Source organism: Leptidea sinapis, chromosome 20 (assembly GCF_905404315.1).
Source record: "Leptidea sinapis chromosome 20, ilLepSina1.1, whole genome shotgun sequence".
Lineage (NCBI taxonomy): Eukaryota > Metazoa > Arthropoda > Insecta > Lepidoptera > Pieridae > Leptidea > Leptidea sinapis.
Window position 1 is genome coordinate 10,662,650 of NC_066284.1, and position 25,180 is coordinate 10,687,829.

Here is a 25,180-nt window from a genome sequence, read left to right on the forward strand (position 1 = left end):
TCCTTCAGTTACTTTTCATTAATTGTATATTGACACTTTCATACACGAGATAAAATCGTTAATACCAAAACATCTTCATACAAAGCCAAAGAATTTTATAAGAGGTACTTAAGCCATTTCGCGCCCTCCACAATAGATCAATACCCAATAATCTTATAATAGGCGAACCTACAAACCCATTGAACACATTGAAGGGTTAGAAACGGTAGGATTATCAAAAGCCGATTTTGCATGACAGCTGTTTGGATTTGAGGTAATTACCGGGTGCTGCTTAAGATTTGTTATATAAGACAATAACAATATCTCGAACTTACGAGATAGGTGAGGCTGAGCGATAGCCCTACTGTTATGGGGTGAGTTTCATAACATGGTTTGAAAAAAAAATTTGAATTCTAACGTATATTATACAAAAACTTATCCTAATATACAAATAAAAATATTATAAGAAGTGCCCTTGTGGGTATAATATATATATAATATGCACTGTGTAGTTTTGTGAAACCACGGTAAAAGTTAAACTTTTTTTCACATTATAGACATTTAACTAAAAATTTTTGGAATAATATTCCATTAAGGGTATAAAAATCGCTTTATCAATCTTAGTTTTATACTTGGAAAATTGGAATGATAATGGGACATAATAAAATTCGACTAAGTCTCCAACTATTATTTTTATTGAACTCTGTGTTTTAGCCATGGTTAAAATGAGTAATAGTCTAGATACTACACGATCGGCTGCTGCGAACTATAGGCGCCGCCCGACCGTCACGCGACATGCAACACACAGACGAAAAAGTTTGAGACGATATGATAAAATTTGAACTTTAATAATTGCGTATTCTTATATAATGTAATTTATTAATCTAATTCCAGTAACGATTATTGTTATTTTTGGAATCGGTGTCCTCTCGCCGCGGCCCCGCTCTCACCTCTCGCCTCCTCACATCACGTGTGCCACTCAAGCACATCTCACCTATGTAGTTACAAACCTGCCTTGGCTGACACCGACTCCAAAAATAACAATAATCGTTACTAGAGGTAGATTCATTAATTAGATTGTATAAAAATACGCAATTATATTTAGAGTTTTTAGTGCATATTATAATATATATTGTTTTGGAATAGTGTTTTTGAAGTTTTGTTTTTTTGTTATTTTTAGTTTATTAGTGAATCTGAACTACACTAACTAATAATTTGTCTAAACTTGTGTAGATCTACCAAATTTTGCAAAGCAGTAATTAACGTAAGCGCATTGCAATTTTATTACAGACAGTTATAAATTCTGCCACAGAACGCACCCTTACTGTAAGTCGTTAAGGACTTCCATTGATCATCGTATTTGACTATAACAATTACTTGACCATAACGACGCTATGGTAGGTGACTCAAAATAATATCCGGATAGCATAAAAAAGATTCGGCCTAGTAATTTGCTCCTAAGAATTGAAGAGAACCGTAACTTTGTCATGGATCCCATAATCAGAACTTAACCAAACTCTCACAAAACTGCCTTTGAAGCATATCCTTTCGAATATAAAAAGAATTATCGAAAACGGTTCGCGCGCTATTGAGTTATTCGTAAATTTATAGCACACGGACTTATAGCAAATTTAAGACTTATGGTTTTCTCATGGTTGCCATTGTCAGATCTGGACAGTTTTTTTTTTAAATTTATCAACATTTTAACAAACAAAATGACCGTATTTATGCTCAAAGCTCTAAGGAAGCTTCCCAATGTGCACTATCCGACTTCAGTGATGGTTTGGTGGGGTATTAGCTACGAAGTAGTGACTGAGCCATTTTGTGTAAAAGAATCTTTCTCCAAATAGCATTGTTTTTCTTTATATCGACTTCTCATCTCATGTCTTGTCTGCCCTTTTTCAATCTCGTGGTTGTCATTTCGTCTCGATTTTTGTCAATTTTTTTCTGTTGTCTTTTGTCTATCAAAATTAGAGCTATCCTTATTCTTGTAATATGTCTTCCACTCTGATGGTTGGTTATTGTAACTTCACTTCATCCATCAATGTCCTATCTTATCTTCCTATCACCTAATCTTATTCCTTCTTTTCTTTTGAAACTCTTCTCATTCTTTATTTTACCACCTTCTAGTATATTTTAGTTTTTAGTCACAGCCCAGGTTTGTTAGTCATATATTATTTGATCAAAAAAATAATTTAGCTGGTTTTGGAAGATACATTTATACTGGCTGGCACCTACAACTTTTCAAACTCGAAAATAACAGTACAAGTGCTCTCCTGTTTTCTGGCAGATATATTTATATGGTATGCTGGCAGTAGTACCTAATGCCCCGAATTAATATTACAAATTTAATAAATAATTTAACTGCTATACAAAAGGCAAATGTCTCTCAGGCAACCCAATTCTTTCCCTTATTTCCATAAAAGCTTTACCCGTTACAGTTACACCAGATCGACCCATTAGTAAATTAATCGACCAAATCTATCAAAATCCTACGAACATACTTTCCCACATTACGAAATGCAAATTTCCTAATCACCTATTTCCATACTCCGTGTCAGGACTTGCCAATGACAAATTACCTCAAGTGTCCCGAAAATTCTTTCTCACATCGCATCTGTTGGTAATGTTTTATTCAATAATTGACAAGCATTAGGATTATTATGCAAAAATGCACTTTATGATTGTGCATGTTGACATAATACCATCAATCTACTGTTTGATTTATATGTAGTGACGAGATTGGCGTATCGATAAAAATGGTTTTATTTAAAAATTTAATGTGACCATGGCTTTTATTTTACAAAAACGTTTGGCAGTGTTACTAGTATTTAATATGTAAATTATAGATTTACAATAGTTTTGTAAAAAATAATGACGAGATGAGGGTGCTGTTTATCTCCTGGTATGTGATATATAACCTAGTAGTAGTACTTTGAAAGTACATATATTATGTGTGTTATTAAGTATGACTTTATGTAAGTTTATTAGATATTATTAGTAATATGCAATCAAATAAAGTATATAGTTTTAAATATTCTTTCATTTATATCATTCAGTCCCAAATCGTATCTTAACTATACATACCTACATACAATGTTTATTATGACAAACAATTATTTGTAATATCTAGTGATCTTTTATAGATTTTAAATTGATTTCAATATAATCAGATACTAAAAACTTACTTTCAAATTAAATAAACTAATTTTTATAATTTCATTGACTACTTTATATTAAAATTACTAGAAATATGTATTAAACTATAGTTGCACAACTCAACTAGTAATATCGATACAATTCGTGAATCTATCGACATAACGCGTAAGATAGAGGCGCGCCATCCCTAGATCTCTATTATAATGATGGATTATCTGATCCACAAAGAAGGATTCGCACCGCAACGCCTATTAGCGAACAAAGGCATTGTCATTCAGATTCTGTGTTTAACCTACGTGCGTGCACCCTTAAAGGGTTAGATACTTAGACGAGTGTGGAGAATGCTAAAGACGCTTAGCTTAAAGCTTATGAGAAAGGTATATTTGTAAAGGAATGTGGGAATTATTGGCGCTCGTTAGAAGTAGTTTAAATTTTTGATCATTTAAAGGATAGTTAAACTAAAAACGAAATTGTCAAAATAGTATTTATCCAATCAAAACTTTATTTGATTTATTTTCCAATCGCCACGGGTTAGTTTGGCTTACGTCGCCCGTTATAAGTTCAATAAATTATTTAAGAAAAAATAACAGAAATTTCTCTATCTTAAGATATCCAGAGTGTTAAGAAATGTTTAGTTAGCTCAAGGGTGTGAATTAAACCAAGTTTCCAATGACATGACCATTCATGCAGTTACCGTTCACAAGCATGGATCATACACGCTCCCTCGACACGGAACGACCCGGTTTTTATATTATATCATAATAAAACACAAAAATATTACATATAATACACAGTTTCATATCTAAATATTCTATCATATCTCTTAGTTTCATTTTAAAATTACTACTTTTAGAGTATGTTTATTTATGTATTATGTATTGTTTTGTTTTTTAGTTCTATATATCACTATGCATATTGAGTAAGCCTGCAAGTGAATAATATTTATTTATTTATTTGATAATCTGACAATGTGAATTAAATATAAAACCATTGTTACCAAAAGTTGATTAATGGTCCTCCTTAAGAACTACTTAAGATCCATCAGTTCTTTTCTTAACTCTTTTGTTCAACTTTCGGTTCCATAAACTATTTAAGGTTTACCTTTGGTAATACCTTTTACAACTGTAGCAGGTCTTACTGCAACATTGCAATTTTATCAAAAATAACAAAATTTCTATCCGTTAATTAATGGTTGGTCTCCGCTGCGCTCCAACTAGATACCACACTACCTAAGACCAATAGCTTGTTTATTACTGCAACTATTAGATGCTTGAGTGCGTGGCATCCTGACACTGGCAATGGCATCTTTAAAATTTTGTAACATACACTTCGTGTTATTTGACATTGAAATTATTGAAATACAAAATACTTACGTATAAGTGATCCCACTGTCTTTCTTATTTCTTTTAGTATTATTTTTACAAAGCTTTACTACGCAACCCTGCATTTGAGTTCCGATTATTAGCAAAGTTTAACAGAACATGTGGCACGTCACTTGGGCGTAGTATAAGTTGCCGGACTTGGCGACTACGTCTGCAGTATCTAGTTTTTCTACCCATTACAATCTAGTGCCGCTCAGGATTCTTGAAAAACCCAAAAAATCTGAGCGGTACTACAATTGCGCTCGTCACCTTGAGACATAAGATGTTAAGTCTCGTTTGCCCAGTAATTCAACTAGCTACGGCGCCCTTCCGACCGAACACAGTAATGTTACACATTACTGCTTCACGGCAGAAATAGACGCCGTTGTGGTACCCATAATCTAGCCGGCTTCCTGTGCAAAGGAGCCTCCCACTGGTAGTTGGAGCGCAGCGGAGACCAATCCTTAATCTAAGTTTCTATCTATTCTTAAGATTATGCTCTAGAATAAGAAATAAAATTGTATATAACGTTGGCTTCCTATTTAATAATAAAAAAAAATATTATTAATAAATCTAATTTCTTAAAAATATAAGGAAAGAAGTTATAATACCACGTATCACCCACAATCTGCTGAACGTATTTTCTGTCAACAGAGAATATAAATTGTCTAAGCTGTTTCGTATGCGGTTTACTGTTTGTTAGCAAAGATTCCCGCAAAGGTATTAGTGGTCTACAAGGGACCCGGCGTTTATTTTGTAAACTGCTTAAGAAATGCTTAAGACACAAATTGTATTCATGTGTTTATAAGTCGGAAGAATAATTCAAAATGACGCAAATATAATTATAAGCAGCCGACAAACTCATTCTATGTCTCTAACGACCGTTCCCAATATCTACAGATAGAGATAAATTACTACCTTCTACTGTCAGTAATTAGGTGTCAATAATCTGGAATTGCCCAATATATCCGATAAGTCATTCTTATCGCCTTATATTGGGACGCGTGAATTGCAATTTCCATACAAACTTCTATCGCTGGTAAGCTATACGTCGTCCCATTGACAGACAGCGTGTACGGATAAGATGAGTTACCGTCGATAAGTTGATTGGGACAGAAAAGTCAAAGATAAATACGATTTTTATCTCAAGTAAGAGATAGACTGAATATTGGGAATGGCCGTCAGTATCAACGCGAGTGTAACCACATTTCTAAAAGTTAAATTTTTCAGTTTTTAACCTTAGTCTCCCTGAACATGTGTCTGCAAAGGTCACGAAACGTCGGGTGAAATTAATAATAATATATTTTTTTTTAAACAAAACAACAACCGACTTCAAAAACACTATTCCAAAACAATAGATATAATATGCACTAAAAAGTTTGAAAATAATTGCGTATTTTTATACAATCTAATTCTAGTAACGATTATTGTTATTTTTGGAGTCGGTGTAAGTAACAAACATAAAAAAACATACCGACGATTGAGAACCTCCTCCTTTTTTGAAGTTGGTTAATAATAACTTAACGTAAAAACTACATCATATAATTACACGCGGTTTTTGATCACCCAGCCCCACAGAATATTCGAGAGTTTTAAATTACTATTACGGCTGAATGGGAGCGTATTCCCCAAGAACTTATAAAAAAACCTCATTCAAAGGATGGCACAAAGCATTGAAGCAGTGGAGGTCACACTCCATATTAATTCTTTATTTTATTGTTGGTTTGGTTTAGTAAATATTTTCTTTTAAACTTGTTGATAAATTGAAATTATTTATTCATATTTATTTAATTTTTGTCCATTGGTTGTGGTGACTCTTGGTTGTGGTGACGCTTGGTTGACAAATGAACCAGTTGACCGGTTAACGTCAGGATGTCGAATTTGCGTGACGATGTGCGCGCGCATCCCAATTTTCATTCTGATAATTTTTCCCTAAAATTCCAAAAGAAGTAGGGTATAACGTCAATCATACAAAATTATTTTTTTATTTTAATACTAGCTGACCCAGTAAACGTTGTATTTCTATATAAAGTAATAAGAAACAAAATTGAAATTTTTGGGGTGTAAAAAGAAGATGACGACCGATTCTCTACCAAATATATCGTACTATAATAATTATTAGATTCGATTGGCATCTTGCAACACTATTTCTATGGATGGAACAGAATCATATAAAAATCGCGATACAAAAACAGGTGTTGATCGACGGGGGACACATCAAAGGATCATCAAATTTAAATTTAATCAAAATAAGCCAAATCGGACCAGCCGTTCTCGAGTTTTAGCGAGACTAACGAACAGCAATTCATTTTTATATATATAGATATGCATCGCTACATTTAGTTGATAAAACATGCTGTCGCCACAATAGCAAGTAGGTATACTTCCTCCAACGCATTATAAATAAAGCGAATAATAAAAGATAAGAAAATAACAGAAAATGTCGGTAACGTATAAGCCTCATTGTTGCTATCACAATGATCTAAGTGCCTCTGTTTAACGGTCTTGAATACATATAATATGAAAATTGCTAATTGCAAGAGCTGTCTAACGCTTGCTTAAGCAGAGCGCCGCTAAACACGCGTTTTATTAACCGACTTCTCAAAATGAAGGTTCTCTATTTGGTATTTTTCGCGCGTTTCGGTTAACATGATGAGAGTGGATTTTTTAGAATGGAATCCATAATTATTATAATAATAACGCTAGCGAAATTAACACACACGAAAACTCATAAAATTTGAATACATAAGGCCTAGATTTGTGTTCTCATGATGCATCTGGAGAATTAATTAGTTACTTCATTTATAAATAAAAATTTTGAAGTTATTTTTTTTAATTCTTATATGCGTATATAATTTCACAGGTTATTTTTCAAAAATCCAATTCTGTTGATGATCCATGACGAATTTAGGGTTACCCACCGAATTCAAAATCTAACAGAATTTTTTTAAATATATAAAATGTTCATTTTATATATTGACTTAAATTTTGAATTGTCGAAAGAATTCGTTGGCCTTGTTAAAATTGCATGCCTTTTGCAGAAATCATTAAATATATTCAACGGATGACTATAATATTTATAGTATATAGTATAAATATAAGATTTTATCATTGATAAAGCGCCGCTGACTTTTTTTTACGTATTTTTGCTAAAATTTCGAGAATTCATGAATTCACAAAATGTTCCAACCAATCTTTATGGATGTTACATTTATTAATAATGGTTCCTTGTCCACTCGGAATTTAATATTAAGATAATAATACTATTCACTATTAAGTCGTATAGCCTCAGACATTGAAAAATAAGATATACATATATGATAAATATAGTATGTTATAACTTTTATTCCCTAAGTGCATCGAACCCGCAACCCGTTGCTCGATAAACAGACACATATATCACTGAAGCAAAAGGAGAAATTCAAGTCCTGTACAATTCGTACTATAAAATGTCATCTTAATGTAAAAAAAGGTAGTTATAATCGCTCGTTTAGTGGACACTACAATTAAAATTAACAATATGCCGTGACAAGTTTTAATGTTTAATTGCGTGCATCTTCCACCTGCCGATAGCCGGCCGAGCGCTAAGTATGGACACATGCACCGTCTTGTGACAATCATTATAATTCATTTTGTTTAATTTATTCATAAGTGTTATTATTTTCAAGCAAAATAATCATTATCGTTGCATCAGCTCTATATAGATCCTACATGTATACACTCTTGTCTTATAGTTGTTTTTATGACAGGTGTCAGACAAATTATATTATAGGTAATCACTACATATTATAAAACAAAGTCCTCCGCTGCGTCTTTTGTCTGTCTGTCTGCGATAAACTCAAAAACTACTGCACCGATTTTCCTCATGTTTTCACCAATGGACATCGTGATTCTCGAAGAAGGTTTTAGTATATAATTTGTATAGTTTTTTTTATATATTTTGTACGTTATTTGTTGGTGTCGGAAAAAAATGGGCCGTCTGGGAGGGAGCTTTCAACGAAAACGTTGTCTAAGCCCTTTGAGATATTACATGGTATAGTATAGTATGGTGGAATTGTGTATCTTATATAGGTCTACAGAAAGGGCGGCGATGGCATAGTATGTCTATCTCTTAAGGATAACATACTATATCCCTATTAATACTTTAAATATAAAAAATCATGAAGCTGTACTTAAATTATTCATTTCCGATGGTTTTAAACTACATTATTCCCGAGTACTTACATATTTTTTTTCTATTGACAGAACAGCGTCTGGCGGGTCAGTTCGTATAAAGCATAAATCTATTCTAATAAATGGAGTGTCGGTTTTTCCCTTTGATTATACTGCGAAAACTACTGAACCAATTGGAATAATTATATCATAAGGTGCAGCGTGTACACCAGTTTACTCTTCAAGTTAAGCGTGTGTTAACTGGAGTGGCCACACGAGTGATTCTGATCATATATCAGAGCAAGCCATAGACTGTAATCAGAAATATAAACGCAAATGAGGCCGCTTTGAGCATACCTGGTGACTAGCGGTCATTACAAAAGGAAAGACTATTTGGGAGGAACTGGACTAAGTTATTAAGACCGATATTTAAGGACTTTAAGTCAAGTTTTTACCAGTGGTAGGCTCCGTTGCACAGGTTGCCGGCTAGATTATGGGTACCACAACGGCGCCTATTTCTGCCGTGAAGCAGTAATGTGTAAATATTGCTGTGTTTCGGTCTGAAGGGCGCCGTAGTTAGTGAAATAACTGGGCAAATGAGACTTAACATCTTATGTCTCAAGGTAACGAGTGCAATTGTAGTGCCGCTCAGAATTTTTGGGTTTCTCAAGAATCCTGAGCGGCACTGCATTGTTATGAGCAGGGCGTACCAATTACCATCAGCTGAACGACCTGCTCGTCTTGCCCCTATTATCATAAAAAAAGTAAGCCAATCTTCTTTTATGCTTCTTATGACATAACCAAATCACCTTGACATTCTATTTATTATACAGGCCCATAAAAATTGTAACAGTAATTGCTGTGGATAATTTTCAGTACAAAAACATTCTAAAGTTTCATACCAAGCAAAGCAGCGATTTGTAATAATATCAGATAAGAACAAATGCTTCTACGCCTACGATAATGTCGAAGCAATTTCAAATGACCAGTAATAAAGAATACACACCATTTCAGAAGTTGACTGATAGTCGCAAGACATTTTATTTCTTGATAAATAGATCGCCATCAGCACTGTCCTAAAGATTTCTTTTAACAGAGGTCAAAATCTAACAAATATAAACTCTATCGCCGTGGCGTTTGGTAGGAATTATTTTGACAAATCTTAGTTGAGATCCAATTTTGTCATAAGTATTGGTTATGCGAAGTTAGACTCTATTAGGTTGTATGAGAGTGGGTTTTTGAGTTTGTTTGTGAATCCGTTAGGGGTATTTGATAAGTGTTAGATATTTGTATGATCACTTGAGGGTGTTGATGATAGTGATTTTGGTCGGAGTTCCGTGTGACGTCAGTGTCGTTATACGATATGATTTGTTTTCTATGATTTCTATATTTTAGGATAAAGTTTCTTTTTCTGGACCAATTATTGCTATCCATCTAAGGATAAGCATAGGCCTCACTTGATAGGAGGTGACCACTACAATTCACAAAACGAGGCCAAATTACTTTCTTAACAGTAATGCCAATTAGCATTCACAAGAATACAAACAATATGCTTGGTCAGATAAATAATTTTAGTACACATTTATTCACAAAGCGCATTAACAGCTCAGGCATCATATTAGCTGTTAAGGTTTAAGTCAAACTTAACGTTAACAGTAACGCTTACGCCTACTTTAACATAAACAGCGGAATTTGTTGCACCATCGTATTTCTTAGCATAGTTAAAGTTAAAAAGTGAAATATCAAGTCAATATCGAATATTTATTGAAAACTTTTGACAGGTCGCTATTTTGCTATTTTAAATAAACAATAGCTTTAACTGGCAAAATTTGCTCGGTTACGGGTAACAGTTAAAGTTATGACGTCATCTAAAATTGTCAAAATATTACACATTTTTTTTTCTAACCGGTACTGCAAGATGATTTTGTAGTAGGTGCAACCCAGCCTGAAGGGTAAGGCATTGTTACAGGTGCTATGGGCGGGTAGAACGACAAATCATCTGGTAATTCTTTATTATCGCGATGGATATTCCGACTGAGTATTTAAAATATTTTTTGTAGTATAGTTTAGTATAAAAATTTAGAAAATAGACTATAAAACCACATCAAAGATAGCTAGGCGACGCGAGCGCCAAAAAATAGAAATCGACAAAGAATTCCTTTCTATCGAACATGATAATTAAAAAACAGTTAGACTCTGGTTAAAATTTTTGGCAAACGTCGGCCATTTCTAAAGCGAACGTAGGGCTTACAAACCTTTTTTGTGGATGTGCTTCATTCGAAATATATTGTATCAATATTGAATTATAAAATTATATTTACATTGAATAAAATAATGAACGTAAAACTCAAAGCCTTAAAAAATATAATATAATAACTAAAATATATCATTAAAAGAAGTCCCTTTAGGCAAGGTTCCGAAGATACTGGCAGCGTTCCCCCTTTGAATGGCTAGACTAATTCTTTGTCCGAGATAGCTGCCAACTCTTTGGTCTCCTGTGATGTCGACTAACCTTTTTGCTATATCCTTAAAAAGCCTTATAGCGCTAGGACCTCACGGACCAAGGGTCTCGACACCGAATGAGATAAAATCATATTCGAAGCCTAGACCCCTGTATTTGCATGCTTTAGCTTTTTCAGCCGCTTCACAAGTGCACCAGCTCTGTTGTTGGTTCCATGTATGGTAAATAATATTGAGCACGTTGTAATGATTATTTACTTTACTTATACCCCTGAATATGTGCTTTTGTATAATTATTTCGGAAAAAACTCCATAGTTTATTGCTCGAAATACTCCCAAGTTATATATTACGTTATATATATTACTATGTAATAATCAGTTACTTTATTGAAGTGAAATCATTTTAGGCACGCTGAACTCTTTGTTTTGTGTATACTGAATGTGATTGAGCTGTCAAACTCGCCTATGTCTCTTTCGGTGAAGTAGGCTAGAGTCTTCGGTGACATTTAGCCTACTGAGAAGTGCTTGATATTTCATCAGTACCTTTTTATTGATCTTCAGTGTCAGTTTCGAAGCTTGTTTATTATTAATAAATAAAGAAAATAAAGGTTTTCTTATGTAGGTGTGAATTTACTACATACACAATCAATAAAAAATAAATTACTAATCATTAAAAAAAAAAATTTTTGATACACTAAATCATCAATGTTTTACTGAAAAATATGTTTTTATTTTGAAGTGTAAGACTGTCATCTTTCTATTCTTCTTCAAGTCTTGTACATACATTATTCATATTGCCGTATTTGTTTCATCTGATTATTTCTTACAGAACTTATAAAGCAAACCAAACACGTTACCTTAACTCAAATATTCTGCGAGCTTTTTAAAATTTCAAAGTGAATTAATTTAAAACTTATCATAACCAAACGTTGTGTTTTTTAAATTTATAATTATTTCAAAAAAGGTTTGTTATTCCTGAATCGGCAGTAGCAAAAGCGATCTCACTTCTGGAATGCGAAAATTTACACAAACGCAATAAGTATTAGGCAATGTGACTTTTTGTTTGTCCGACTTTCGTTCGTCCCGGCAGGCCGCATTTTTGCGATGACATTCTTGAGCTCCCGTTTTGATTAGATGAGATGACCAACTTGACGATCAAGTATCAACAGGGTGTTGTTTTTACTAGTATAATATACAGGGTGTACTTATGATTTTGTTCCAAAGTGATATTTAATAACTATTTAGTAACGCTGTTTATATAAAAGCAAAAAAACATTTCGATAAATATATTTTAGACCAACCTGTGGGCACATCTTGCAGTGGTACTTCCTCGCGTGGGCATGCATGGGTTGCAGTTTCGTGGGCTTTCCCAGTGGCTGGGGAACTACCAGCAGTCCACTCGCAGTGTTCGTGGCTCCAACAGGTGATGACGAAGACGACCCTGGATGCGAAGAAAAATTATTAAAGTAGAACTCGATCTTATATGGCTATTACGAAGATTGTAGTCATCAAATTATGTGTGTTAAATGTAGATTTTAGTATCCAATGTTGTGTATCCGAATCCAAAGTTTTCTTAAGTGTGAATTGCGCTAAGATTTGTCTTTTATCAATTCGACACGTGTTTCGCCTCTACACGAGGCATCCTCAGGAGATGTTGACTCGCCAAATTTTGTCACGTGCCAGCAGAATTTACACTCAATAAAATTCACAACATTTGGATAATTACGGATTTTTCGAAAATAACGCGTAATTCAATAAAATAAGTAATTTTTTACTGTTTTTTTAAATTACAATTATTGTTATGTTTTACAAATATGTGTATCTATTGCGTTGCGAACTAGTATTGGAATTCTGGGGGCGAATTGAAAGCTAATTCAGCGTCACAATGTGAGGAGGTGAGGAGTTCATTAGTTAGTGGATAATTTGTATGTATGTATATCTATACTAGATGACCCAGCAAACGTTGTATTGCCGATATTAAAATCGCGATACAAAAGTAACTGTTGATCGTAGATGGTTGAAAATTTGAAGTTGTATGTATTTTTTAGTGCTGACTCATAATCAAACAAATTCAAAAAAAAATATAAAAAATAAATTTGCAGTGGACCACCCTTAACACTTAGGGGGATGAAAAATAGATGTTGTCCGATTCTCAGACTACCCAATATGCACTCAAAATTTCATGAGAACCGGTCAAGACGTTTCGGAGGAGTTCAAAGTTTAACACCATGACACGAGAATTTTATATATTAGAAAATAAATTACTAGATTAATTAGACAATTAATAGATATACTCGTATATAAGAGATTTCCACGTATATAGTCACTCATCACGATACCTCTGGAACCTTAAGGCGTAGAGACTTGAAATTTGGTAGGAATACTCCTTTCGTCGAGTAGAGGTCAGCTAAGACGGATTTTACGATAATCCGATTTTTTTTTATTATGAACAGAACAACATCTGTCGGGTCAGCTAGTATCATATAAAATATGAACCTAGCATTAAGTACCTGTTGCACAGATTTTTGAGAGATGTCAGCGATACTGTCAAAGGTATCACTCTGAAGTTTTTTTTTTAAATTACTAAATTTACTGTGACAGATTCTTAGCTTATGTATAATCGCTTCTTTGGCTGTGGTTTCAAACAATAAGTGACTCATAAACATACTATCATAAAATCAGATATGTGTACGTGTTTTTAACGAATTATTATTCCAAGATTTATGTAATTATTCCAAAATTTGGAATGGAATTTTAAGCAGAAAGATAGGTAATAGTAATAGTAATAAATAGTAAAGCAGAAAAATAAAATTATTCCAATCGTTGATCTGAAAGGTTAAGTGCTTGCTTCGCATTGTAATTCAAACTTTAGGCCCTTTTATTAACTTATTAATGAAATAGAAATATAAATATTATATTTATTTATAATATGGAGTGCCAATAACATAAAATATTGTACCAACATTTGGTAAACGTCATGAAGGTACATCAGTTCGTAAAGGGGTTCGACATGGGGAGAAGAACTGCTAAGAAACTCCCAGCCCATATTTCAAATCATATTATAGTAGAGAAGAAATTATCTGACGGAGATACAGCAAGATAGAAAAGGAATGCGAATCTATTGTGACTGTAACCGATTTGGATTGACAAGTCGGCAATTGTCAGCCACCCTTGAAATAAGCTTCTTTGTATTTTGAATATTAAACTAGTTAACCACTAGCTAACTAACCGCTAACTCACACATTGACAAATCAAAATTGATGAGTTCAAGTGCTGTCTATTTTTAATTTCCTTTATAAGCCCTCTTAAATCTACTTTGTAAAAGAAATCCCTGTACAAAATAGTAGAATATATTATATACTAGCTTTTACCTACGACTTCGTCCGCGTTGATAGTTACTTTGGACAGTTTTTTTTATCTTGTAGGATACTTATCAAATAATACACATACAAACTGCTTTTTCCGCTGCCGGCAGCGCTCTTCTATGATACAGCGGGTATCCCTCGTGATTCTGGACAGTCTCTTTAATAGTATTTCCTTGTGAACTTTAATCTTCTATTTCATTGCCATGTAGGTCAGAGTTTCAAAAATGCTCGAATAAATGTTGATTTCTTATCAAGTGCCCAAATATAAAGTTTTATGGTTTTATATCCGAATATATGACGAATTTACCAACAAACTGCCATCCCTTATTTCAACCCCTCCATTTATTTATTTTTGCAATAAAAAGGTAGCCTATGTCCTTTTTCAAGCTTTAGTCTATATCTGTACTAAATTTTATCAAAATCGATTTGGTGGTTTCGGCGTGAAAGCGTAACAAACAAACTTACATTCACATTTATAATATTTGTAGGGATTATTGCTACTAACTAGGGTCCGCAACCTTAGTTGCTAGCAAAGTGACAAACATAGCGAAATTCCGATAATATGCAATTAATATTTCAAATATAATGAAAATGAATTAGTTAAAAAATACACTGAGAAAAAAAACAAATCCGTTTGTTTGCGTATCCGTAGCTAGTGAAATTACTGGGCAAATGAGACTTAACATCTTATGTCTCAAAGTGACGAGTTCAATTGTAGTGCCGCTCAGAATTTTTGGGTTTTTCAAGAATCCTGAGCGGCACTGCATTGTAATGGGTATGGGGTACCAATTACCATCAGCTGAAAGTCCTGCTCGTTTCGTCCCTTATATTCATAAAAAAAAAAAACTAGAGGATAATAATTGTGTTATAAAAATCGCTTAAAACGAATAACATAATATGATCATTTAGAAACACTTAAAAAAGCAATTAAATAAGTAAACAAATAAATAAGAATTTTGCATTACAAAGTTACTATCATAGTGAAAACCAATTATGGTTTTTTTATGACTCACCAGATCGCCCAGGTCCTAAGCCAGTGCCGTACAGCATCTGACTCATTGACTGATGATGACCAAGTCGATCGTCGGTCTTCTGATGGATAGAACCATCGCCTGTGTTCATCTTTGCCTGGAACAGGTGAAAATTTTTAATAGTTTCACAAAAAAAAATTGTGTTAATACAAAGATACTAGGAGCTCATAAAACGAGTATTATTTTATTATCGATTTGCCGTGCCCCGCTAAGTTGAGCCAAATCAAGCGGCACGGCCGTACCACCTATAACTTCGTTGTGGATAAAACTAGAATCCACAACTAAACACTCAACAATCTTATTAAATATAATATTATGTATTACTTGTGAGATACATTTAAAAAAATGTTACAATGTGATTTCATGCGATGGCCAAGTTAATCTATTTAATTAAAACACAAGAGATTTTTAATATTATATGGTCATTGGAAGATGTTAGGTTAGCTAATTACGTTATAACTTAATACAGAAGAACCCTTAAGTAGGCACTAAATAATTTGACCAACTTTAAACTCTTGCAAACCATCTAGATGAAAGTCGCATATTTGGGGCACGAGAGGTACGAACATCTCATCGTGATGGGAAAAGTTGCCGGAAGAAGAGGTAAGAAATAAGTCTTGGCTGTGCAATATCTGAGAGTGGACAGGAACCACGAGTGCGGCAGAATTATTTCGCCTCGCGAAGAACATAGTTGAATTTACAAAGCTGACTGCCAACCTTCCCAAGTCGCAGAGGCACGCGAAGAAGAAGAACTTGGTATTCCATGGATCTCACAACTTTTTACGATAGAAGAACAGAGTTGTGAGACTTAATTTTTCAATAAGTTATGTTTTTGATGGCATTAAATACTTTACAAACTGCAAAAATGCGTTATTCCACCAGCTTTATAGTCTGGTATTATATATTCATATATATCACTCTGGTATTCTAAAACTACGCGTCTAGCGAAGGACTTCTTGCCTCGCATAGCCACTTTGTTAAATCAATGACCGGCTGCAGTCTTCCTGAACCGATACGACTTAGGCACCTTCAAGCATAGAGCATACTCTCACCTTAACGACCTTCAACGCATCTCTTGAACCCTGGTGTTCCCATCAGAAGAGTCTATTGACCGTTGCCCGCTCTTATAAAAAAATAATTCAAATTGGAAAAAGCGTCGATGACGCAATACATAGAATCGTCGAATCTCACCAAGAAGACTCAGGTTGGATCCTCGCCCGTGACGCGTTTTCAGTTTTTGAATTCATATGTACGTCTATTCAACGCTTTATAAGGTCGGCAACGCTTTTGTGAATCCTCTGTTGTTACAAGAGATAGGCTGCGGAAATCAGATACCATCAGGTGACACTCTTCCATAAAAAAGACCCTATTTTTACTTTGGTGCAATCAATGCTACCGCTCAAGATATATGGAGGCCTATAATACATCGGTATATTAAGTTCAAATATTTTAATTCAAAACAGGATATGCTATCACTTATTGAAAGTCAGAAACTACCACCCATTTGAAAAAGTATGCCTCAGACCTAAAAGAACGGATGCACAAACTAAGCGGGCTTTTTTTTTCTTTAATTAATAGCCTCAGAGTAGTCGCTCCATTCCCAATCTGTGGCATCATTAAGAAAGTCATTTATGTTATAGTAACCTTTACCATACAAACGTTTTTTAAGATTTTTTTTGAATTTCTTAATAAATTTGTTTTGAACATTTTCTGGGATCTTAATCAAAATATTTTGTTCTTATACTAAAAGATAAATTATTGTTAATATTATCTACCAATAATTACGGATTACAATATTGATGCAGATATTATGTAATCCATGCAACACTTTCAAAATGGTGGTCATTTAAAATGTTAACCCTTCACTACACGTTCGATTACGTAAATGAAATTGTCCCAACGGGGCGCTGGGTGTTATCTCCAAATTAATTTGTAAATGCTTGCGGTTCGCGGCTGATTTACTGTTGTTTACAGTCCCGAATGGCAAATAGTTTGTGTTCTACGTTATATCGTTGGAATAAGTTTAAGAAATTGCGTTGTTTTGTGTGCGGAAATGCAAGGTTACGAGGTAGTACACTCGCATGGTAAATTTATCTTACACTGTTTTCAACGCTGTAAATAATATTTAGTTTTAGGTTAAGCATCGAGTAAATCTTTTAATTTAAGAAATTTCAGAAACACGTTTAAAGGAATAGTTAGCAATTATTTTTTAGCAATAATTCATGAATTTTCTCAGGGCATATTATTATTTCAAGCGTTATGCTGTGACTCAAGTTATTATTAGTAAGGGCTTTGTTGTTAGTATTTTTAATTATTTATTTCAATGTTTCACGATCATAATATCGATATAAAGAGATAAAACTTAGATAATTTAATAAAATCGCGTTTTCCTTTAAAAATAAATAGCGAGTGCCTAAAATCACTAAAAGTTAAAACTTTATCAAGGCGATGTAAATTATACTAAATACGATTGTGGTCACCAAGCAAGTCTCTTTAAGTTTACTCGAGCTGACTTTACACGTGCTGGCGTTACATTGCCAAGCACTTTGGCTCAAGCTAATTTAATACCGGCAAACTATAGAGATCAACATGCGTCAAGATGTTATCACTTTAAAAATAAATATACACATATAAACAAACTATCTAATTTCAACTAGACTTGAGATGGGTTTGATTTCCAGCTTAGGCAGGCTGTTTTAATTAATCTATGAATGCACTCTTTTAGTGAAATTTTCTTTTTACTATATTTAAAATACGTGTGAGATAGCCTGTATATGTAGCAATATATTATTTGATGAACATGAGTCCTTAATGAATATTAGTAGTAGTTGACAGAGGGCAGTTCAAAACTAATATTTTACATAAGTATAGAGGAACAGTCGTAATTTAGTGTGACCACGGAGATTGGGGACAAATCGTGCGTTATTAATGAATCTCGGACATACTTAACTAAATTATTGAATTCGGTCACCCTTGCTGCTTAACACTTTCGTTTTGATTTATACGAGGATACCCTTTGTAACTTCGTTAGATAGATAGTAGTTTGATTCAAAAACATACATAACACTATAGTTTCAATCAAATATAGTTTCAGTGGCGCGCGCGCATCGGGCCGCGACGGACGTTGACAGAAGCGTCGCGCGTAGCGCGGAGGTGTTTTCGAAAATGACGAATACGTTAAAGTGCAACAATTGTAATATAGTTATCGATGAGCTATTAGCTTATATCCAAAATAAAATATCCATCGCGGATGAAATTAGTTTGGTGCGAATATGTGAGTCAGCTTTCTCGTTCGAACAAATTTTAAAATCGAACAACCTTCTTCGGGAGTCGTTACCGTCTGACTTGTGTAAGACAGCACGTAAAGGCAAAGGCAAAGAGGGACGCCTATTGAATGACATTATAGGCTTGTTTAAAATGACCGATCCAGATGTCATGCCTATATTCGTAGCTAGGGATTTGGAGAAGCTACCACCTATAACGTTTGATCACCTAGACGTCTCCAAGCTCCTTAAGGATATGATGTTGTTGCAGGCGGAGATTCAAAACATAAAATCTTCGTATGTGACAGTTGAACAGTTTGAAGAAGTAAAAAAGGAGTGTCAATTCGGAAAGTCTTTGTCGCCGCCTTTCTCAGCCGTAAAAGTTAACATGAAAAGAGGAGCCTACCGTGATAGTGGACCGATAGGATTATCTCAATTAGACGATACCATAGTTGTGACTAATTTAGAACATTCAAATTGCCAGCAATCTTCCCCTAGTGAATATAATCTGCAGTATAGAAATATGAATATAAATAACAAGGAGGGTAGTCCCGCGTTTTCAAGTAACGTATTTAAACAAAAAATCAATCGTTGCATCACGAGCGGTGGACGCGGCTCGGAGCCCGACGCCGCGGTGCGCGCGGGCGCCGGCGGCGGGGAGCAAGGTGCGTCATCGCACGTTATCACTAGCGAGCCGAGTGATCAGTCGACGGGGCCAATGCAAAAGCAAACTTATGCAGGCGTCGCGAAGGTCCATGACCCAAACGAAGGCTGGACGGTGGTGCAGAGGAAGTCGCAAAGATCTAAAAACCGGCTCATTGGTAATACAGGAAATTTTGTAGTAGAATGCGAAGAGAAATTTAGGGCGGCAGATAGAAAAATACCCTTATTCATTACGAATGTACATAAAGACACGGTGGAATCGGATATAATTAATTATATCTCGAAGAAAACAAAGGAGAATGTCACTTTGGAAAAAATTTCTATTAAACGACAGTGTGAACACCACGCATATAAGCTTTTGGTATCTCAAAGCAAACTCCCATTATATCTAGATGAGAATCTCTGGCCACAGGGAATAATTTTTCGTCGGTTTGTGCATTTCAAACATAAGCGTCTGAACGAAACGCCTGTTACAGAGGTCCCGCTGAATAATACACCTACTGTTAATGGATAAAGGTTTCTTATGTAATTTTGTTACTTTTAATTGCAAGAGCGTGAAGCGATCTGCACAATGTATTAGTGAGTTATGTAAAACTTCAGATATAATTGCACTTCAAGAACACTGGTTGCTCCCGGAAGAATTGTCTTTTCTTGACACTTTGTGCGATGACTTCAGCGCCACGGGAGTGTCTGCGGTGGACACATCGGCGGGTATTCTACGTGGAAGACCTTATGGAGGGGTCGCGCTGCTGTGGAGGCGTAGCGTTTTTCAAAAAGTGTCAGTGATTCAGTGTAACAATCGGCGCATCTGTGCTATAAAGGTAGTGTTACATGAAAAATCGTTTATCATGATGAGTGTATATATGCCTACGGATGTGATTGCTAACCTAGCGGATTTCACGGACATTCTAAGCTCGGTGAGTGCCATTATTGAGACCTACGGGGAAAGTTGTGTATATATACTTGGGGACTACAATGCGCACCCTTCGGAGCGCTTTTATCATAAACTTACTCAGTTCTGCATAGAACAAGAATGGAGCTGTATAGATGCGGAAGTGCTAGGTCCGTGGTCGAATACCTATACTTTTTTAAGCGAAGCACACGGGTCTAAGCGGTGGCTCGATCACTGCCTAGTAACTAAAGCAGCGGCAGACTCCGTGCGCAATGTGTCAGTTCTATACGATGTGTTGTGGTCGGATCATTTCCCTCTGGTAGTGGAATGTAATATTGACGTTTTGATACCTAAGAGAGCGGATTGTAATACCTATTTAAATGAGATTTACTGGGGTGAGCGAAATCAACATCAAATAGACACATACCAGAGGGAATGTCACGAGAGGCTGAGGATGATTAACTTCCCACAGGAGCTTCACGGTTGCTGTGATCGTACATGCAGTGACATCAGGCATAGAGATGTAATAACTCAGTTGTACAGCAACATCGTTCAGGCCTTGATAGAATCGTCACTGGTAGGTCGAGAGAGCACTAGGCGCGTAAAAAGAAAGAAGGTCCTTGGTTGGAATAAGCACGTAGCCGAAGCTCACGGGATGGCCAGGCAAAAATTTTTGTTATGGTCGTGGTACGGTAAACCAACTTCGGGAATTATTTATAGAGAAATGTGTGAGGCTAGAAAAATTTTCAAATCTCGTTTGAAATGGTGCCAAAACCATGAAGAGCAAATTAAGTTGGATATTCTAGCCTCGCATCACTCAAAAAACGATTTTCGCGGATTTTGGAAACATACAAATAAAATGAATAACAAACCGTCACTGCCTGTGAGCGTTGGTGGCGTGTGTGAGCCAGACAAGATTTCCGATCTTTTCATGGAGCACTTCGTAGTTAAATCACCCCGGGGTCCTTCACAAACGATGCTTGATGTTGGGGCCAGTATTGAAATGGAAATTCAATTTAAGTGTAAAGACGTTGCTCACACAATTAAGCATATGACCAGAGGAAAATCTCCAGGTCATGATGGTCTCAGCATTGAGCATCTACAGTATGCTGGGCCACACTTACCCAGAGTGCTCACAATGCTCTATAATATTTGTATGAGCCACAGTTTTATGCCTAGTGAGATGATGAGGACTATAGTTGTACCTATTGTGAAAAACAAAACCGGCGACTTAGCGGACAAAAACAACTATAGGCCTATCTCATTGGCAACGGTCATCTCGAAGGTGTTTGACAGCATGCTTAATAACCAACTGAATAAGTTATTTAGGCCACATGACAACCAGTTTGGATTTCAACCTGGAGTGTCGACGGAGAGCGCTGTGCTTGGTCTTAAGCATGCTGTCACATACTATATGAAGCGTAAGACTCCAATTTACGCCTGCTTTCTGGACCTATCCAAGGCTTTTGACCTGGTATCTTATGATATCTTATGGAGAAAACTGGAAGGAATTAAAGTTCCACTGGAACTCATCAATATTTTCAAATATTGGTATGGAAACCAGGTCAACTGCGTGCGATGGGCGGGCGTATTATCACGTCCGTATTTGTTGGAGTGCGGGGTGAGGCAGGGGGGTTTGACTTCACCTACGCTCTTCAACCTATATGTGAACGAGTTGCTCGGCGAGCTCAGCAGCACCAGGACCGGCTGTTACATAGATGGGGTTTGTTTGAATAACATTAGCTACGCTGATGACATGGTGCTGTTGAGTGCGTCGGTTTGTGGCCTGAGAAAACTGTTGGCGATTTGTGAAGCTTTTGTGGAAAAACACGGTCTTACTTATAATGTAAAGAAAAGTGTGGTAATGGTCTTTGAGGCCATGGGCAAAACACCGAAGAAAGTTCCACCCATCTTTCTAAATGGAAATGCACTAGAAAGAGTGTATCAATATAAATATCTAGGGCATATGTTGACCCCTGACCTCAAAGACGATACTGACATCGAGAGGGAACGGAGAGCAGTGTCAGTGAGAGCGAATATGCTGGCTCGCAGGTTTGCACGTTGTTCCACCAATGTAAAGATAACTTTGTTTAGAGCCTATTGTACATCTTTTTACACGTGCAACCTGTGGGTCAAGTACTCCACAAAATCGTACAGCGCTCTCCGTGTCCAGTATAACAATGCCTTCAGGGTGCTGATGGGGCTGCCCCGGTATTGCAGCGCATCAGGGATGTTTGCGGCGGCGCAAGTTGATTGTTTTTATGCGACAATGCGTAAAAGATGCGGATCCCTGGTGCGTAGATTGCGGAGCAGTTCCAACAGCATTCTGAAATTGATTGCCAGTCGATTGGACTGTGTATATGTAAATCATTGCTGCGCCGTTTCTAATGGAATGGTGCAGCGATGACCTACATACTTAATAATTAGGTACTTAGTGTTTTTCAGGTTAATTTACTAACATAGATATAAGCTTTGTATTACTAACAATATGAGTCTATGTTACTTGAAATAAATATTTATTATTATATTATTATTATTATAAAGTAAACTGATCTGTTAATCTGTGATAGTTAAATCAAAATTACTTTTTTAAACGTCTGTAAAGCTAGAAAGGTCAAGTCGGCAGAATCACTCGTCTTATATCTCAAAATTTAGTGCTCATTTAGTGCTAATTTAGTGCTGATAACAGATATTTGGTGCTGTGCTAGGGAAACTAAAAATGAGAACACTGCCAACTTTTCATTAAGCTAGCAGTGTACCATCGTGACTAGAAAGGTCTAGTCGGCAGAATGTCTCGTTTTATATCTCAAAATTTAGTGCTCATTTAGTGCTAATTTAGTGCTGATAACAGATATTTGGTGCTGTGATAGGGGGACTAAAATGAGAACACTGCTAACTTTTCATTAAGCTAGCAGTGTACCATCGTGACTAGAAAGGTCTAGTCGGCAGAATGTCTCGTTTTATATATCAAAATTTAGTGCTCATTTATTGCTAATTTAGTGCTGATAACAGATATTTGGTGCTGTGATAGGGGGACTAAAAATGAGAACACTGCTAACTTTTCATTAAGCTAGCAGTGTACCATCGTGAATAGAAAGGTCTAGTCGGCAGAAAGTCTCGTTTTATATCTCAAAATTTAGTGCTCATTTATTGCTAATTTAGTGCTGATAACAGATATTTGGTGCTGTGATAGGGGGACTAAAAATGAGAACACTGCTAACTTTTCATTAAGCTAGCAGTGTACCATCGTGACTAGAAAGGTCTAGTCGGCAGAATGTTTCGTTTTATATCTCAAAATTTAGTGCTCATTTATTGCTAATTTAGTGCTGATAACAGATATTTGGTGCTGTGATAGGGGGGCTAAAAATGAGAACACTGCTAACTTTTCATTAAGCTAGCAGTGTACCATTAGTGACCGCGTTATGATACAGTTGGAGCGAGAGGCACATCAGCTAATAATTTAGTGCTCAATTAGTGCTGCCTGTACAAGCAAACAGATTTTTCAAAAAAAAATAAATCAGTTTTTAAGAATAGATAACTGCTGAGTTAACGATACGGGCAATCATAGAGCTGAAAGATGACTTTAAAATCGGTATTGGTGAAATTGAAAAGAGTTACTAATTAGTGCTCAATTAATGCTACTAGTAAACCCAGAAAAAATTTTAGAAAAATCATTTTTCGACTGCCCGCTAAAAAAATCGAAGGTTTTCAATAATCGAAAAGTAATGGTTATTATTCTGTATTGCAAATATCGAGTTTTCATCAGATCTCATCGTTATAAGGTAACAGAAAACTACCCGTGTGTGTGTTATAAAAAAAGAGGAGTTGCACTCGGGGACTGCCGCGGTAAAGCTATTGCATAGTATTTTTTATCAACTTATGCAATTATAATTATTTATTTATTTTATTTATGCAGTATTTTTTTCCTTTGTTTTTTTTATTTGATATTAATTCAAGTTACACTTTTTGAGCGTGGTGACCGGTAAGAAAACAATTTTTTTTATTTTATTAAATATATGAGAAGTTAATATTGTTCAAAATATTTTTATCATCTTACAATACATGTAGGTTATTCAAGAATATTTATCATTTAAACTATAGGTTTATGGTAACTGAAATAAGAAACATTAGTTTCAGACTTGATGTCTAAATATCTGGAAAATACCGCGTCAATGGTGGTTCCCATATTTTGTTGTGGATTCATTTCAAATTCAATATTTTCGAAAGAAAAGTTGTCAACCGCTCTGATTTTTATCCAGCGAAGTTGATGTTGAAATCGCCAGCCAAAATTAGTGGAAATTTAGAACCATTTGCACCAAGTATTTTCGGCGCTTCTTTTTTTTTGGATACACTAAGTGATCCAAAAAAGTGTAAATAAACTGGTAAATTTATTTATCGTAGTTATATATTTTAACACAAGATGGCACTCGTTTCCCATTGAATGAACCACAACTGTCCACTGACACATTTTCACATTATTAATATTTCAAAAACGAGAGAGGTTATTTTTGATAAAATTAATTTAAAAAAAAGCAAACGGGAAGTGAGTAAAATTTAACTTGCAATATTTGATTACAGACAGACAACGGGACAGGTGAAACTAAATAAAAATGCTTATCATAATAATAAAATTAAAAAAGTGATAAAAAAAATAAAGAAATCAAAAAAAATCAAGACGTACCTGGGGGCTCGAACCTGGGACTTTCTGCTCAAAAAGCATACGTGATAGCCGCTGTTCCACGGCAACTGTAATGACCGTGGCGAAATATCTATATACATCTAGGGGGGGGTGTTAGGTTATTTTCGTTACGGAATTTCTGGATTCGGTCTCCACGCTCAAGGCCCGCGATAGAAG

The 25,180-nt window shown here is 35.3% G+C and overlaps 1 protein-coding gene across 4 annotated transcripts in view; it reads right to left on the reverse strand.

The window, feature by feature from the left end:
* The window catches only part of LOC126970153 (zinc finger protein rotund), a 244,507-nt gene that overhangs the window by 86,586 nt on the left and 132,741 nt on the right, over window positions 1-25,180 (reverse strand). For all 4 annotated transcript variants that reach the window (XM_050815919.1, XM_050815920.1, XM_050815921.1 and 1 more), the window contains 2 exons: window positions 15,490-15,604; window positions 12,413-12,552 (listed from right to left, as the gene is read on the reverse strand). In XM_050815919.1, coding sequence (XP_050671876.1) covers window positions 12,413-12,552; window positions 15,490-15,604 — 255 coding nt within the window. The remainder of the gene's footprint in view (window positions 1-12,412; window positions 12,553-15,489; window positions 15,605-25,180) is intronic.